This window comes from Pseudopipra pipra, chromosome 3 (genome assembly GCF_036250125.1).
Source record: "Pseudopipra pipra isolate bDixPip1 chromosome 3, bDixPip1.hap1, whole genome shotgun sequence".
Taxonomy (NCBI): Eukaryota; Metazoa; Chordata; class Aves; order Passeriformes; family Pipridae; genus Pseudopipra; species Pseudopipra pipra.
Window position 1 is genome coordinate 49,467,322 of NC_087551.1, and position 18,090 is coordinate 49,485,411.

The 18,090-nt window shown below is 35.5% G+C and overlaps 1 protein-coding gene across 4 annotated transcripts in view; it reads left to right on the forward strand.

The window, feature by feature from the left end:
* ADGB (androglobin) overlaps window positions 1-18,090 on the forward strand; it is a 109,343-nt gene that overhangs the window by 11,391 nt on the left and 79,862 nt on the right. For 2 of the 4 annotated variants that reach the window (XM_064649066.1, XM_064649065.1), the window contains exons 1-5: window positions 9,352-9,387; window positions 11,598-11,669; window positions 12,890-13,078; window positions 16,292-16,431; window positions 17,693-17,779. In XM_064649066.1, the coding sequence (XP_064505136.1) occupies window positions 12,893-13,078; window positions 16,292-16,431; window positions 17,693-17,779 (413 nt within the window). In that variant the 5' untranslated portion in view covers window positions 9,352-9,387; window positions 11,598-11,669; window positions 12,890-12,892. Of the gene's footprint in view, window positions 1-6,372; window positions 6,503-9,294; window positions 9,388-11,597; window positions 11,670-12,889; window positions 13,079-16,291; window positions 16,432-17,692; window positions 17,780-18,090 lie in introns of those variants that run through there. The other 2 variants (XM_064649067.1, XM_064649064.1) reach the window with 2 other exon arrangements.

Below are 18,090 nucleotides of genomic sequence, written 5' to 3' on the forward strand. Positions count from 1 at the left end.
CATTAACTGAGAACTACATAACCCGTAGTCATTTTCTGCTAGTTGGAAGAACAGTGCATTGATCAAATGCAGACCATTGATTTGGTCTGCAAATTGAATGTAGCTGTTACTTGCTTTCAAATCTATGACTGCAAGATGCAGCTCAGACCCCTTCTTATCTCTGGTAGTCTGTTCACTTGGTCTGTCACCAACACCTTTTGAAACCGGTTAACCTTAAAGGATTTGGGACAGCTCACAACAGCCCCACCTGGAGCACTCAATTTTAGCTGGAATTCTAAATTGTAAAGACCAAAAATCAGGCAATATTTATAGGGCAACAAATGCAATTGGGCTGAGAACAAGGAGAACAAACTGAAAAATAAAAGTTTTAAAACCCGCAATGCTTCTAGACCCCTACTTTCTATCTGTTTTTCTTTGAAGTAATGTCCAAGACACACCACTACACCTTGCACAATTTGCACAAGGGATTTGGCATGCAGGGTTTTCCTCCCTGCTCCTAGAACCTGGAAAGCAAACCAAGAGGGAACAACTTACTTTTCATTAATATGCAGACACAGAAGAACACATGGACTTCTAGCTGGCAGTGCTAAATGTGAGGCTAGGTGACCATTTCTCTGAGAAAATGTGTGTGTGTTTGAAATAGGCTCATTCTTGACAAACTACTGAGGTCTATTAGTAGTTCATCTGACATCTACAAGGATGTCAGCTATGTTTGGAAAGGAGAATATTACGCTTGAAACTAGTGATCTAAATTACCAACCCCTTTTAAAATAATATGCCTATAAAGATTAATCAGTTGGTGTTCATCTTTTCTTTCTATCATCACTTTAATTTTCCACAGTTTGATTGTGCTTCACACAGAAAGCACTCCATGCATTGTGAGGAAGAAATCCTACCCCAGTACACAAAACTGAAATGACAATACCCGTCGTCATAGGCTTTGCAAGCAACTATCATTGCAACATAAATGCTTTACGATTATTTGCTCTGCTCATCGTACCTAAATTGCGTTCGTGGCTTGAGACTGCCCAGATGTGAGGGCTCTGAGCATTTAGATTAGTGTATTTTTATTCTGAAGAGAATCCTTTAAGTTTTGGCTCCAGTGTCCAAAATAAGATTAATGGTAAGTCACTGTAAACAACGCATTCATATTTTAGTTTTATTTTGTAATTACTGCTGACTATTCTAATAATAAAGAAAAACCTATATTGCCTTAGCTGCTTATTAGATCATCTGGTTGTGCCTCATTGCATTCACTCCTCTTCTGAAGAATGGCACAAGGTATGAAGAAAAAAGAGCAAATCTTTTTGCCACAGAGTTAGTGATACTTGACCAAACTTTTTCATATCCTTTCCAGATTCTTATGAACTTTAGTCTTGCCATGGTTTCTGCTGTGGGTTTATAAGATATTCAGATGCTACTTTTTATAAATCATTTCAGCTATTGAAGTTTAAAAGAACTTCTGCTATAAATAAGGTCTTTAAAGGAGCCTTTTGAGTTCTGAAGAGATTATGGAAAAACTTAAATAATTTCTCTACAGGGCATATTTGGAGAGAACCTTGAACCGACTGTTTGTTCTCTACCCTTTTTCCTAATATAAAAGCCTCTACTGAGGCCAGAAATCAATTCTTCTGACTGTTCAAACAATCCAAGGAAAGGGACCCTTTTTTTTTTTAACTGCCTCACACTGTCTTTCTGAATTCTAAAAAAACCTGTATAGTGTCACAAAATTATTATTGTCTGGTGATCCAGAGTGACATGAGTACTGGGAAAGGAAGGTGGAGTAGCCATGCTGTTCTGAAACTAAATACCAATACTTCTGTAATTCTCTTGAGAAGACTTCCTTCAGTCTTGCTGCGTTCCCTCAGTAAGGAATGATCATAGATAATTTACAGATAGATTTAACTATTTTAGGAAGACTGCTCCTTAGACTCCGTTGACCATGTTGACAAGATCTTGCTTACAGAGTGGGGTAGTGTATATGTCCACAGGCTAAATAAATGACTATGTGGTTTAACTTGAGAGAGCACACTTCCTTGTGGGCTTGTTTCCTGTCTCTCTATTGAATCTGAAGTCTCTGAAAAATTTAGGTTGCAATCTGTCTGCAGTTTTTTCCCTGCTGTGTTTCTCTATCCTGCCATCCCCCATTTCCCCTGTTGGCACTGCATCAATTATACCAGTATTCTTGGAGAAGCTGCTTAAAGGGTCAGAGGTGAATTAGTGCCAACTTCATGGTGTTTCATTTGGCAATTTATTCTTCCTTTTTCTCCTTTAGGGTTTAGCACAGGATTAAAAAGAAGTGTACCCGTAAGTTAGTTTAGAAAATACTCTTACACAATGAAGCCATGCAGCCTGAGCATAAAATACCAGCAATTTCCATTGGCCTTGTGTCGTATAGTTTGTTTCAAAGAATTCTCAGTGAGTTATAGTGTCATCATGGCTAGGCTTCGCGAATGAAGATTTGAGTTATATTATTCAGTTCTTGTAATAAGGGAACTTAATAGCCTTACTCCAAATACAGTATTTTAATAAATTCAGCTGTCTTTTTTCATTTCTTATTTATGCTTGGAGACCAATTAAATCGAAGTTATTTATAAATTTTTCCAAAAGTTTATTGAATTATCCTTTTAGAGGTGCAGTAGCATTGGGCTTCCCCAGCTTAGTTTAGACATCTCAGTCATAGATTGCATTGTTTCCATGTCTTCCAAACTGTTAGTGTTGAGGGTATTCTGTTGTGTCAAAGTGTAGTGAAAAGTAATTTTGTGTGTGAAACTAAGTTAGAAGTGTCTTTCCATATCTCATTGTTGCTTTTTAAAAATACGCTTTTTTATTATTCTGTTATTGTCCCAAAGCAGTCAGAAATCTTATAGGAAGAAATGAGGAGGGGCTCTGAGTAACATGATCTAGTGGAAGGTGACCCTGCCCGTGGCAGGGGGTTGGAACTAGATGATCTTTAAGGCCCCTTCCAACCCAAATCATCCTATGATTATATGATTCTATGAATTATTGCAATTATTATTTAATTTTCTTTGGGAATGGCTTCAGAGCATCTTTATCATTATTATAAGTGAAAATTCCATGCTTTTCTATAAATATTTAAAAGAGAAAATGTTGACTTAGAGGTAGGAAAAAAGATTTAAAAAAATTAGCAGTCCTTGAATATTTCAAATCACTGCATACGCCATTCATATTTCATCCGAAGTAGGAAAAAAGTACAAAAAATGAGAATTCTAAATTATCATTTTTTTGCATATGTAAGAAGCTGTCAGGAGTTGTATTTAAACCAGTGTTAAAAGGAGTCAGGTTTCAAAGTATCACAAGTGTTGAAGCTGTTTGTACAGCTAGAATTTTGGTTTTTATTGTTCTTTATGCATGAGGCTAGTGCAGATGCAACAGATTCTTTGAAAAAACTGGAACTGATAAAAACATTCCTAGTAATCCAAAGAAACTGATAAATACTTCAGGGTTTTCAATTGCTTGTTAAATATTGAATATAGAATGAAGCATCATTTGAGTCTTCAAGAAAATGCTGGAGAAAAAATTGTACCATTAATGAAAGATCAAAGGCAATAGAGAGTCAATTTACAGATTACTGAAGTGACAAAGATGAAAAAGTAAAGTGAGGTATCACTCTGTAGAATACATATTCCTTCCAGTTAGAGAGGTAGAAGCCATGTTTGGGAATTTTTTACACAACAGAAGGCACAGATGGTATTGAATTTTCACAGCTGTCTTCCATTAAGAGTTACTGGTAGTGTGGATGAACGTAGCTAATGTCTAGACAGGGAGAAATCTTTATTTTTACCCATTTCTTTGTCCTTACTATTGGTAACAACAAAACTATTATGAAATCACAGAAAATGTTCATTGAATGGTGCATCTGGGAGCCATCTAGTTTCAAACTCCCTGCTCAAGCAGGGTCAGCTTACATCAGGTTTCTTAGGTCCTTGTCCATTTGAGTTTAAATTGTTTCCAAGCACTTTAATTCTGAAGATCCAAATCCCAGATTTTAAGATGAGCATAATATTTGCCTTTTTCTAGCCATCAGAACTTTTCTCAGTTGCCATGGTATTTTGAATATGATTGACAGGAACCTTGAAGTGACTTCAGTCAGCTCTCTCAGTACCTTTGCTCACATCCCAACTAGCACCACAGAGCTATGTGTGTCCAGTTGTCTTAAATGCTATCTAGCTGCCTTCCTCTGCTGTAGATAATGCTTTGCTCCCTCAGACTCTCTAAGTAGACTCTTGGACTGGGAGGCCTGAGAGCCAAATTTGCAAACAAAACCCAAGACAGAAAAAGGCATTGAGTATCTTGGCCTTTCCCATGTTCTTGTCATTAAGTTCCCCACCCCACTGAGCAGCAGACATGCACTTTCCTTATTTAGTCTTTCTTTTGCTGCCAGTATACTTATAGAAGCTTTTCCCCTTTCCCTTAACATCCTTTGATGATTTCTGCTCCAGCTGAGCTTTTGCTTTTGTAATTTCATTGCGCTACACTTGAGCAATGTCTGTTTCCCCAAGTGACTTGTCCCTGCTTCCACCTTCTGGAAGATTGGGCTTAATAGTATTTTCAGTTGTCACTTGCTACACACCATTTTCCCTAGTCAGACTATTCATTTATGTAGTCCGTGTTTGGCTTTAGAATATAGTCATAAATCTCATTGCACTTATATAGGAGCAATAATTGGGTATTGTGTACAACAACTGAAAAAGAGCATATGTATATTATGACACTGTGATCATTTTATCTGAAACGTAAAATGCTTCTGCAATCAGATTGCTGCTGTAAATCATAACCAGATTTCAGTTTTTTCTATGAAGTCACCAAAATCTCAAGAAAAAGCAATAATTCAAAAATTTAAATTGTGTGTATGGTTTTATATGCTATCACTGGTGGTTTGTACATCGGTGTAAATATCCACATTATATGATATGCAATATATGTACAGGAGGTATAAAAAACCCCTGTTCTCAAATATCAAAAAAATCCCAAAATGGAAGATTTCCCTTTGAAATCTCTTGAAGATATCAGTTCCTAAAGAAATTAAACTTTAATTTTTATTAGAAATATTTTTTGGCACCAATTTGTAAAGTTAGCTCTTCAGCTGTAGCCCAAAACACTGTTATCTTCCTGATCTCCTGGACATATTTGTAGTAATTCTGCTGTTCCTCATCAAAAAAAAAAAAAAAAAAGAATAAAAAAAGGAAGATGCTTGTGTTTGGTATGAGGAAGGTGTTTGTGTGTGGTATGAGGAAAGGAAAGAGAAAATGACAACTTCTTTAGCTTTTTATGACTGATGTGTATCATGTAATAGAAATATGTTACCATGTAAGTATATTCTTAATGCTGCAGCATACTGCTGAGTATCAAAGAGGAAATTCTGACCTTAGTCTATTTTCCTAGCGAGTCAAAGTCTGTAAGTTTTTTTCTGTAATAAGATTTGTTTAAACCCTTTTGCTCAGTTCTTGGTGGCTTGTTTCTTCTTGAGTCCCTTCAGCTTCTTCCTTTTGTTCTTTTGAGTGAACAACATCTACTGTTTATTTTCAATGGGTTTGGGAAAATATAATTGTGACCTGCGTGTACTTTCTTTGCCTCCAGATTTGGTAGTTAAGGAGGAAGGAGCTGATGTATTCTCATTCTAGCTAATTCAGATTTTGGTCCACTGTATGCACTGAAAAAATGACACGCACAGGTACTACTAGTGCTAGTTGGTGGCTATGAATGCATTGTGTATTAGTCTTGTGAAAATCCCTGCAGTCTCAGCAAACTGTTTGCCAGAGTTCTGAAACCCAAGAAGAAGGTAGTGAGAGTGCTGGGAGCACAAAAGGCCCTGAGAATGTGAGAATGAAGCTACCTGGAGACAGAACTGGCTGGTCTAGCAGCTCACAGATTCCTAGAAGTGAGTCTTTTTCCCCAAGATGAGTTTTACCCATGGCAAGCTCCATTTTGTTGGTTAAAGAAATAAGTCATAAAAAAAGAATGAAAGCCTTCATATTGGGGAAATGAGTTGAACTGGATCATGAATGCTGGGGCTGGCACAGGAGGCGAAAGATAACAATGTGTCTTGAAGCAGAGGAAAAGGAAGAGGGAGGAAACTGTCCTCAGATTGTGGTTTTGTGCTTCAGCTATCCCATTTACCTCAGCAGGATTCCTCATATGAATGCATTTAAATATTTCATTAGTTTATACCTAATAACACCATCTAGCACTTCTATAGGCTTGCTTATCTTAGTGACAAAAAGTTATTGTAGTTACAAACACTAAAATTTCTATTACACTACATTAAAAAAAGACTATATGGTAAAAATCTCCTGCTACTGTTGTCTAATATATTATTCATTTTTATTCATGCCACTATGTGTTTCCCAGGGCACCTGCATCTTCAAACGAGAAGTGGACATTTCCTATTTGGCCAGAATGGAATGAGGCAGATATCAATGCAGAAAAATGGGATCCTGGGAAACCTGGAAAAGAAAAAGCTGGAAAAGGTCAAATTTCAGTAAGTTGTGTGACACATCCTATTTTCCTTCATTTTTTTTACTTGTATTTAGTAGAGTATTTGTCACGACTTCAAAATAATGTGTTACTGATAAATCATATCATATCTTTTCAATGTGTGTAAGTAGTTCCCTATTAAACTGCAGTAATAAACTAGAAGTATTGTGCATTGTTTATTTATTACTTTTTAAGTTAGTTGTTTACGTTAATGCACACAGTGTGTACATTAATGTGTGCACCATAATGGTTTAAAAAAATTCATCCCCAAAATCTATTTCATAGCATAATTAAAACTGGGGATGTGGGAAGAGCTGAACTGTTGTAGTATGTCAGAGAAATCCCTTCTCAGGGCAGTGCAGTTTCTGTGAACTGAAAAGGTTTGATGCACCACCCATCCGTATATTTTTGCACACCTCAGTTTCTGGACCGGTGAAATGCTGTCTGCAGTTCTAATGTTCAGAGAATGATTTGAGGGATATTATTTTGCAGAAAGTAAGTGCCTGCCAGATGCAGAAAAGTTCCTCAGTTTTCCAACTTTGGAATGAATTATAAGTCTCATATGGAATTTTTACTCCTTCAAACCAGTTATCATTGCAGAATGTGTCTTTTATGCAGAGTAGTAGTAAATTTATTTCTGAAAGAATTTCTTAAACTTAGCATTTTAAAGTGATATTTAAATCCATTAAGTGCTATGCTTAATCATCTATTTTATGTGCCAGTTCTGCATTGTCCATATGTTTCTTCTGAATGTATTCTGTGTACTATGTATATGTTGGCATATGTGTTTGTAGATTATTTTTTTCTTATCTTGAGCCTTAATATATTATACTCCTAAGGGGCCAAAGTATTGTTTTCAGAGAAGGTATAAGTTCTCTACTGAATACTGCCATTAACATGTCAAGTAAATAATTTCCCTTTGTATCTTTCTTCTGTTCCATTACCCCATTTTGTATCTTTGGGCTGTACTCTTAACATTTATCTAGCACTAATTTGTTAGGTCTGCCAGACATTATTATAATAGATAAACTTTAAAATCTGAAAACACAAGAGGCATTCTGAGTGGTTTACTGGATTCACCAGTTCTTCAGCTACAAGCTATATGAAACATTGTTCTTTTTACATGTTTAAAGAAATCATAAAATATGTTGGCCACAGCAGATGAATTTACAGAACTAAAGAATTTTGTAATGTGCCTCTTTTGATTCAAGTAGATAGCCAGGATTCAATATTGTGTAGGCTATTTCAGTTAGAAACAGAATTAGTAATGGCATCCAGTACCTTTGAGCACACTTAGAACAGGAATATGAGCAGTCCTATTTTCTTGTGTGGGAAAAGGAATCAATTGGAAATGATCTCTATCCTTGTAACACTAAATCTCTTTTACCAAGGACCCCTACACAATAACCTCTCTTAGAGTGGTACAGTGGACTGCAGATACTGTGCATTTGACCTTATCTGTTTCTCTTGTGTCTGTTTCTTCCATGTCCTTCCTGTAAAACTTGTGATTGAGACTCCTGTCCTTAGAGCATGAACTCCTGATACCTGGCAGTTGTCTCTTATAGCCACGTTAAATAAAAGATAAGTTAAACTTGATTTTGTCAGCCAAGTTTAGCTGAACCTACAATATTTTTCTTCAAAGTATCTTTGCACTAGGAAGCTAAAGAAGGGTACATCTTTCCAGATTTTTTTTTAGTATTTCTTTGTGTAGTGTTGGGTCATTCAATCTGCCTCCTTTCTCTGGTTTATCTAGTGTTTAAGAGCTAAACTTTCCTGTTTAGCTCATGTCTCATCCAGCCATGAAGTCACAGTTGGATGTCTCTGAAAGCAGAATAAACTCTGTTAACATAATTCTTCGTGGTCCCGGCTACAAAGCTTTCTTTTAGCTTCCATAAAAAAAGAAAAGTAGTCCTGAAAGATTCATTTTCCCCCCAACTAATCTTTTTTCCTTCAGGTACTTGAAATAGCTTGTTGCAGACCGTTATGTTGAAGGAGCTTACAAAAAAAAAATGTGGGGAAAGTATTATTTGGGAGTCTTTGGTTTGTGTCTGGTTTTTATACTTTTTATAATGTATTTTCTTTTGCCTTCCTTTGGTCAGTAAGTACTTAAATAAAAGGCATTAACTATGTAATTGATTAGTTTCTCAGTCAACATGACCTGAATCAGAGGCATCTCTTCATCCTACATTGTGCTATTAAGTAAACAAATATAATATATCATGATGACTTCTGTGCACACAGAGGATGAGTATCACTTTAGAAATGCAGGTTTGAAAAGTATATGGGACTCTCTCTTTAATGGGCTAATTCATTATGCTGTATAATTATAGTTCTCTTTGGTTTCTATAGCAGAGTTAAATGCAGGGAACATGCTTTGTGTCTAAATACCACTTTAGATATTTACTTTCAATATTCAATTAAAAAAGCTATAAAAATACGTGAGTTAGAAAAAGTACATAGAAACAACTTGGTAGAAGAGTACCTAACAAAAGCTTAAACATTTTTTGGAGAGCTTTCTGAAAGGTGGAAAAGAAAAAAATCAGTTCATATAGATCTATTTAGACAGTGCAGGCCACATAAACTTTTCAGGACAATATAAGTGGCTTTTGTGCTAAATCTTTATTTTGGGCTTTGGGCTCTTGTACTTCAGTTGTAGACACTTTAGTTCCTTTTTATGCTATTTTGCTCCCTAAGTGAATTATCATGTGAGCAATATATTATTTTAAATCTTGTGGAAAATACAATATTGTAATTAATAAAAAATGTTCCATTTTTGTGCATGCATATTTTATGTAGCAGTTCTTTGATGATCCTGAAGGGAAAATAAAGTTGCCAGCATCCTTAAAAGTACATTCATGGAAACGTCCACAAGAGTTTATAACAAAACAGGTAAGAAACAAGGAAGGTCATGATGAAAAAATGCTACTCACCTAGCTTGTCAAAAGTAAAGGGAAATTAGTAGAGGAAATAAGTTCTACAGGTAATACCCACTTGACCACACACGGTCATCCTGTTCAGGAGACTACTGTACAGCGAGGAGTCAGTGATCCTGTGTAACAGCTGTAACAGCTAACCTGTCCTGTACACACAGCTTGGCCCTGAGGCTGGTGTGGTGCTTGCTGGCTGTAAGTCCTGGGCACTGAAAAAGCTCAGATAGCTCATGGTAACGGAGGAGCCTGCAGGTGGTTCCTTCTTGTTACTGGCAATTATACCACCTGCATCTCCTTCCCTTTATGTAACCACAGCAACACCTTCTTATGTCAACATACTTTCAATTTTACAGGAGAAATGATGAACAGAGTTGTTTTCTTGTCAGAATATCCTGTCAGAATATCCTTTCTATGGATTGGATCTGCACGGAGTGCTGCATAGATGGATCACAGACCTACTTGATGCCACACAACTTGGGTTTCCCAGTGTCTAAAAGGACATCATGTTGCATATGCTAACCCCTTTCATTATAGTTAGCTCTAATAATAGCATTTTCAATGATATTATAAAGAATCTGAGTGCCTTTTTTAGTGGGATAAGATCACCACGAACCAGCACTTCCTGGTGCAAAACATCATGGCAGTGTATCCTCCCATATCTGCTTCGCTTTTTAACTCCATGTTCATTTAGAAGACAACTGGCCTTTCTATTTTTCTTTGTGTTCTTTTATTCTCACTTAAAAATCAGCTTCATGGCAGAAAAATGTCTGTTTATTCCAACTAAGGCTGCCCTGGAGCAGGTGTCTGAACTAAATATTCATCATGAAAACATCAACTAACTTTACCAGAACGATAGTATATTTTTTTCCCTTCAGCTGTTGTATATCTCTGGGCTATACACAGTACATGTCCATGTCTTTGACAGTACTTGTCTGGAAGGTAACCATAACATTTTAAAATTATACATAGCTTTTATTCAATATATTTTTTAAATTATTGACAAAGAAAATAAGCAGCCTACCATTTCAAAGCTTAGTATCCTCTAATGCTGTTAGTAATCTTAAGTTTTAAAGTGTTTTGCTTCAGAAGAAACACTGAAGTTTTAAAGCACTTGGACCATCCTTCCAGCTTTTTCAGGCTTGTCAGTTTTCCTTTTGTCAGCTTGTCAGTTCCATTTTTTATTAAATAGGCACTAAAGAGGTCCAAGTTTAATTTTTAATGGAGGAAGGAGGAGGGGGAGGTCAGAGAAGTAATTGACAAGACCAAAAGATTGGATAGGAAATGCTGCCAAAATGCATAAACTGAGTGGAGGTATCTGAAAGATGAGGGCAAGAGAGCTGGCAGCCCAGAAAGCCGTGGAAATATGTATCTATATTAAAAGTAGCTTTTATCTTTAGAGCACTATGAAGAAAGCATTTGTTTTCTTTAAGACCTGATTAAAATTTTGATACTTCTTTTGGTCCAATATGTGTTTTGAATCGAGAAGCAACGATTACTAGAAATTTTATATTATTGTTAAAAATTAATGTAAATGTCAAGTGATGAAAGACTACTAAGAATGATACAAGTTGCTACCTAATCTATTAGTAACTATAAAAGAAAGCGTAAACAAGCCTGTTTAGTGCAGTAAGCAAAGAATCAAGCAATGATCACTAGTATGTGATGAGAGGCACAGATACATTTAGTTCAATAACTACAATCCCAGTACCTTATTTCTGAACTGCCTCCCTAAAGGAAATGTGTTGTATAAACAGGTAATAGTCATCAAAACTATGTAATACAGTCAAAGTCACCATTTATATACTGACAATACCGCTTTCTAACTGACCATGAGAAAATAATTCCATTTGAATCCTGGTGGATGACTTTGAGTCAATGATATGCTCATGGTTTAAATGCAAAACTTCAAATATGCTTAATAAAATGAAGGAATATCAATTTTTTTATGTGATTATTTCATTTGATGCTCTTTAAATATCCTGGTAAAAATAATTCTTATTTTTTAAAAATTTGGAACATCTGCATTTTAAGAAATTTCTAGTTTGCAAATCTCTAATGAATACTTGCCAAATGTCTAACATTTGCATGTCATTACAGTTAAATGTTAATGTTAATTTAATTTTTTCCAGGTAATTTAGCTATGGACTTAACTAATTTGCTTTCTCCTAGGTTCCTGTTGTTGTCCAAAATGAAACTTCATTTGACCTTGTTTCACCAAATGAGCATATATTTTGTAGTGAGGTAGGCAGAAATACGTCAAAAAAAAAAATTAATTCATTCTTCTTTATCTCTCTTTAACTTTTTGAATTTCACTCCAAATTTCTACCATGAAGAAATAAGTTGTGACAATTTTTTAAGTGGAAAAAGAATGATGGGAATAAAATGGCAAGAAATAATCTACATTTTTATAATTAGTGTTTACCTTCTTTAGAATTTGAAAAATTAAATCGACGATGAATCGAGATTTTCCAAACTTTTTTTTTTTGTTAAATATATATATAGTATATGAGCTACTATAATTACTACTGGATAGTACTGTCTAAAGATAAGAGCAAATATAGGCTGGATTAGAAAGGATTTATATTTTTCATTCAAACTTTCCTGAAGTCTTAGTGTGCCTGCATGTATGCGCAACTGTCTGTCACCCAGCCAGTCTCTCCAGAGGTGAATAAATGAATTTCTACAGATCATGGGAAAATATAAAACAGGTAGTGCCAAGGCATCTGAGTGCCTTACTGAATGTAATATTACTTCATAATTTCTATTTCATTCAATGCTTCAATGAAAATTCAAAATTCAGCATCAGAGATATATGAGAGGAAACCATCAGAAAACTGGTGTAAATTTTGAGGCCCACAGAAATACTAATTAATTTTAGGGCAAGTTTCTTCTTGTAAAATCGTATTTTCACTCTAGTTTATATAAATCACTGTAAAAGTTTGGTAAAACTTGTGAAAGTATGGTATAAATCAGAAATCTGCATGTTATAAAAACACATGCACTAAAGCATGGTTAGTTAAAGGTTGTATTTTAAGTTTTAAAAATTATTAAATAGTTTTAATAATTTAGGATTTTTTTTACCGAGTATAAATAATGAGTATTAAAGCCAATACTGATTTTTAGTAGCTGTCTTGTAATAAGCAGTAAGACAAGTGACAGTTCACGAGTCCTGTAACATAAAATTGTATTTCCTTGCTTGTCTTTGTTAAATGATGAACAACATAATTTATATTGTACCTTTCCTTAGTTTCATGAAGTTTGTGTTATTGTACGTAGATATTGTAATGCTTTTAAGAGAAGTTGTACCAGTGAAATTAGTTTTTCCATTAAACCATATCTATGCTTTTATGTCACTTCTTTATTTACAACACAATCTGTTTTAATCTTTGATCATTATAACTTGGCTTCTTTTTCCAAAAAGATGTTACTTGAAAAAAATTTCTATTTTCCTCTGGTTTTAGCTGATGAGGTGGATTGTAAGTGAGATTTATGCTGTCTGGAGGATATATAATGAAAAGTCTTTAACTAGTGAAATACCCACACTTTTTTGGAAACCATGGGAACATATTTATGCTTTATGTAAAGCTACGAAGGAACACATGCCACTGTACAATAAATTCGGAAAATATGTATTGAAACTTTATTGGATGGTGAGTAGTTTCCTCCAACAATATTTAAGTATGATACAGCTAGCATAGCAAATTTTAATGGTTAGTGTACATGTATTTTATAATTGAAAAGATATAGATTTGTAGAAGTGTTGACACATTGTTGATGCTTGTTAATAAAAATACAATCTTATAGTTCATGTGGTTTTTTGTACAACTTAGAACTTGATAAAACAGAGTTATTATTGAAAAGACAATATTCTATTTTTGTAGTTTTGTAGGTTTGATGCAAATGTTTGGTAGAATCAGACGTGGCCCACACCTTTGTTATGTTAGGATTAAGAATGCTTCTTATTGTTTAAGTAACTCGGTTGACTTTACAGAGCTATTTGTATCCAGGTGTATTTAAAAGTGATTAAAGACTTCCAGTGTGAGGACTATTCACTGAAGATGTACTGGTAAAACTGAAACATCCCATGAGTTTATAAAGATAACAGACAGAAACATCTAAACACATTTTTCAGTCAACAGGGAACACTTAATTTTATATTTAACCTCATTTTAATAAAGAAATAATCACTGACACAAACTTGTCTATGTTGATAGGGTTATTCTGGTTACATTTGTCTTTTGCAAACAGAATATGTGACAAAACACTAAAACCTATAACTGACCCTATTAAAATTCCAGTTGCCCAAACTTGAAAATATTTTTTTACACAGTCAATTGGAAACAGAAAGTTGGAAGTGACCTTCCCTGTAAGGGGAAGCACTTACCTGATTTACGTGCCTGTGCTTTCATCATCCCTTACTCATGGCTGGGCTTTGCGAATGAAGATTTGGGAAGGGCTCTACCCACGTTTGTTACAAGCGTGCTGGTGGCTAAAAAGGCCAATACGAGATAGGCATGACCGGTTGCAAAAGGCACAGCAGAAAGACTCCTTAGGTGGTATATTCTGCAAGGCACGATTCTTTCTGCGTTGGCTTTTCTCCTCAAGGGTGATCCTGCGTGCGTTCTCAAAAGCATCAGCAGCGTTATAAATAGTGTGTCTCCAGACCTCCCGATTGGAGGCCAGAGTAGACCACTTATGATGATCAATATGTCCAAGGGTGAGATGTTGTTTCAGGGAGTCCTTGTATCTTTTCTTCAGGACTCCTCTCTTGCGGCAGCCGGTGGCAAGTTCACCATAAAGCAAGATCTTAGGGAGGCAGTGGTCCTTCATCCTTGAGATGTGCCCTGCCCAACACAGCTGTGTTCTTAGCAACATGGCCTCAATACTTGTGATTGCTGCTTGTTCTAGAACAGATGTATTGGTCACATCATCTGACCAGTGGATGTTTAGGATTGTTTGGAGACAGCGTTGATGGAAGCGTTCTAGGAGTCGCAGGTGGTGGCAGTAGATGACCCATGATTGAGATCCATATGAGAGAGTAGACAGCACAATGGCTTTGTAAACACTGATCTTTGTACTTTAATCCCTTTCTACTGCCTCCACATATGGAATAATTTACATTCACATAGGGAGTGAGAGTTGCCTGAGTTTGAGAGGGCATAAATTCTGTTGTCCATGTTCCTCAGAAGAAGACATTATCCTATGTGTGAATTTAATGCTGCAGATGTTGTGTATTCATAGGATAAAAGACTGCCTTTTAAAGCATGTACAAGAGTTACCAGGGTGTTTTATTTTCTTTGTCACTTTTGTGCTTGTTTCGGTTTGGGCCTTTGTGTTTATTCAATTTCTTTTCCTCTGGTTGTACAGCTGTATTTCACAGAAAGAAAAGCAGGTAAAAACAGAGTCAAATGTTGGAAGATTAAAGAAAATGTGTAAATGAGGAAAGACATATATCAGTAGAGATAAAGGAGAAACAGTTTTACAGGAGAAAGTGGCAAATTAAATTAAAACTGAGACAAAGGTGGAAGAGTAATGAACTGGTTTCACCAAAATACTGTGTTGAGTCCTGAGGGATTGTAGTCCTTGAGATCAATCTGTGGATAATAATGTTTCATACAATTTACACCATATGTGAATTCTACCCCACATCCTACTTTCACTTTGCATTCCTGAGGTTTATTGAATTTGTTTCTGTGGTTACCCTTTCCTCACCTTCTTCTATCCATAGACTTGCCCCACATACTTTTTTTTTTTGTTTCTCTGGTGTCTTTTCCTTTACTTATCAACTTATACTGCAGTCCGTATTAAACTTCAGCAATTACTGAAAGAGTAGATGAATATGTGATCATTTCACTTACTAGTCCTTTTCAAACTTGGGAAATCTTAAGTATTTTGTTTTGGTTGTCACGAAGTAGCACTTCTCCTAAAAAACATTAACCTCTTCTATGCTTTTTGGTTATCTTTGCCCTGTGGCCTAAATTTGTTTTCTTCTGAGAACTACAGAACTCATAATCAGATGTCATTTCACTTTGAATCTGTAGTTGAGTTACAAGGAGAGAGTGGTAATTTTGCCCTCTGATAACACAAGGTGAACAGTTTAGTGATTTGGTCATTATTCATCATTTAGTGGGTGAGATTGCAGAAGTACTTGCTATTGCCCCATTAATTCTCCTATTATGTCTTCACCACTAGGACAGAGACTTTTTTTTGGAGAATGGTAGACAAGATTATTTTGTTGAATACTAGCTCAGTTTACTAACAAAGTATCTGGTATTGGAGATATCAATACTTTGTCTTACCTGTTTGTTTCTTATCCTGGAAGTATAGATTTTTTTTTTTTACATTTGATCATTTTGTGTTGTTTCATATGGTGTTTCATAAGTACTATATTAATGCTTTCCAGAATACTAACCACTGCAGCCAACATCCCCAGATAGTTTCTGGGAAGCAAGGGGGAATCACAAGTATTTTCCAGATTGAGACCTTAAAGAGGCATTTACTAAGCTGGTATCTTATTTAAGCCCCTTTTTTAATAATTACTGTTTCTCAATCATCTGTTATGGCAGATGAAGAAAAAGCAATGAATACATGCACATAATGGACTACACATATGAGATGAAATATATTTGGAAATAGCTGCAATTAGATTAATCTCTGAAATAAATAAGTCAGAGCAGTAATGAAATGCTATGAATACTGTTTCCATGCTCCTCATATATTATGTGAGAACTCCTTTTAAAACCATCTGTAATGTATAATTGGGTTCTTGAGAAAGCATTAAAAGTTCTCTTACATGCATGTTCATTTTCCAGCCCTCAAACTCAGTTTTTTTCTTCTTCCCCCATCACCCTCCCCCATCATAGGGGTGCTGGAGAAAGATCATTGTGGATGACACTATGCCTTTCAGTGAAGAGGAGAATTTGTTATTACCAGCTACAGCCTGTCAAAATGAACTTTGGCCAATGTTGCTGTCCAAAGCTCTCATTAAGGTAGCAAACACTAGGTATGTTTAGTCATCTCAATTTCGGTTTGTTTTGTGAAGTCACGTGGAATTTGCAAAAAGTTGTTTCAGTTTACATGGGAAATATATTTCGCTAAAAATTTTGTAATGACAGTTAGACACTTCCAAAAGCTGACACTGTAAATCAGTAAAGCAGAATCATCTGTAGCTACAGAAGGTACAGTGTTTCCTTTATAGATGTGTTTGTAAATTTATGCATAGAAAAATTGCAAAGAAACGGGAGTACTCTCCTTGTTTTCTTTATCTGTTTGACATTATTCCTAAAGTCTTCACATGTGGTTTTCTACAAAATGGAAATGTCTATGAAGTGTTAATGAAGTTGTAATTGTCAGCCTTAACCAGTATTGACTCAACCAGTATTGAAAATAAAGTATTGTAAGCTACTTTTGATGCCTTTGCTACAGTTTTGCTGTTGTGGGCTGTACTGTGATCCACTTCCCTAGAACTGACCTGAAAAGGGGAGGATGGCCTATTATGTGGTGATTGACAATTATGGCCACAGGTTCCTATGAGATGAACAATGATCACAGAGAGTTTAAATTACTAAGCTTGAGAAAATAAATCAAAACACTGATCTGGGTAGTCAGGCTTCCCCATTCTGGTCATATCAAGTTATGTTTGTCAGAAGAGTCAGCTGAAGTATGTCTACACAGGCTAGGGAGTTGCCTGGAGCTGCCTGTTAGGATGAAATTCTCTAGGAATGTGTTTCTAATACTTCAATTTTCCAGAGCACAAGGGTTAGTCTTACAAGGGTTAGTCTTACATCTTCAGCCTTGAACCTCTCAGGAAATCTTTCCAGGCAGTAGGAGAGTGGAGTGGGGTGGAGTGTTGTAGAGTGGAAATAGAACCAACATGTGCAGAATAGCCTGATAGAGAGGCTGATTAGGAAATGGAAGTTGTAGAATCATAACTCCCTTCTAGCATGAGGAATTTCAAATCCATGTCTCCAACTCTGCAAAAAGAGGCTTTACTGTGCAAATATACAGTGTGCTTGCTAACAATTTTGGAAAAATGCCACTGTACCAGAGTAAATGCCAAAATAATGGACCTGATGCAAAGATATTGACTTTGTAGGCTGTTAGTCAGCAATGGTTTGGTAAACTCCTAAAATTGCAAGTAATGACTTGTTTTTTCATCAAGCCATTCTGTGTATGGTCTTATTCCAATATAAAGCAATGTAGATTGCAGACTATTGTAGTTGGTTTCATTATAATTCTGTAAAATGTCTGCTTTTGTCTTATAGTATACATGAAACTGGAAAAAGAGAGCTGGAGGAATTTACAGTTCTGCATACACTGACTGGATGGATACCAGAAGTTATTCCTCTTCAGTAAGTTCCTCTATTAAACAATTTACACATTAATTGTTTAATATTTAATTTTATAAGACATTATGAAAAATAAAGCTGAGCCCTAAAAGTCCTTCCCCATCAATTTTAGCAAGTGTATTGTTTTTAATTCCAGTGCTTGAGAAATGTACCTTTGAGGAATGCAGTTTTATTGAGCTTTTTTTTGTAGGTCATACAGTTGCTTGTGAACCTATTTATCATGATAAACGATGCCTATTCTTTATAAAATTATTTTAACTTATATTAGACACTGTGATAAAAACAACGTTAGAGAAATCTATGTTTCATTTAGT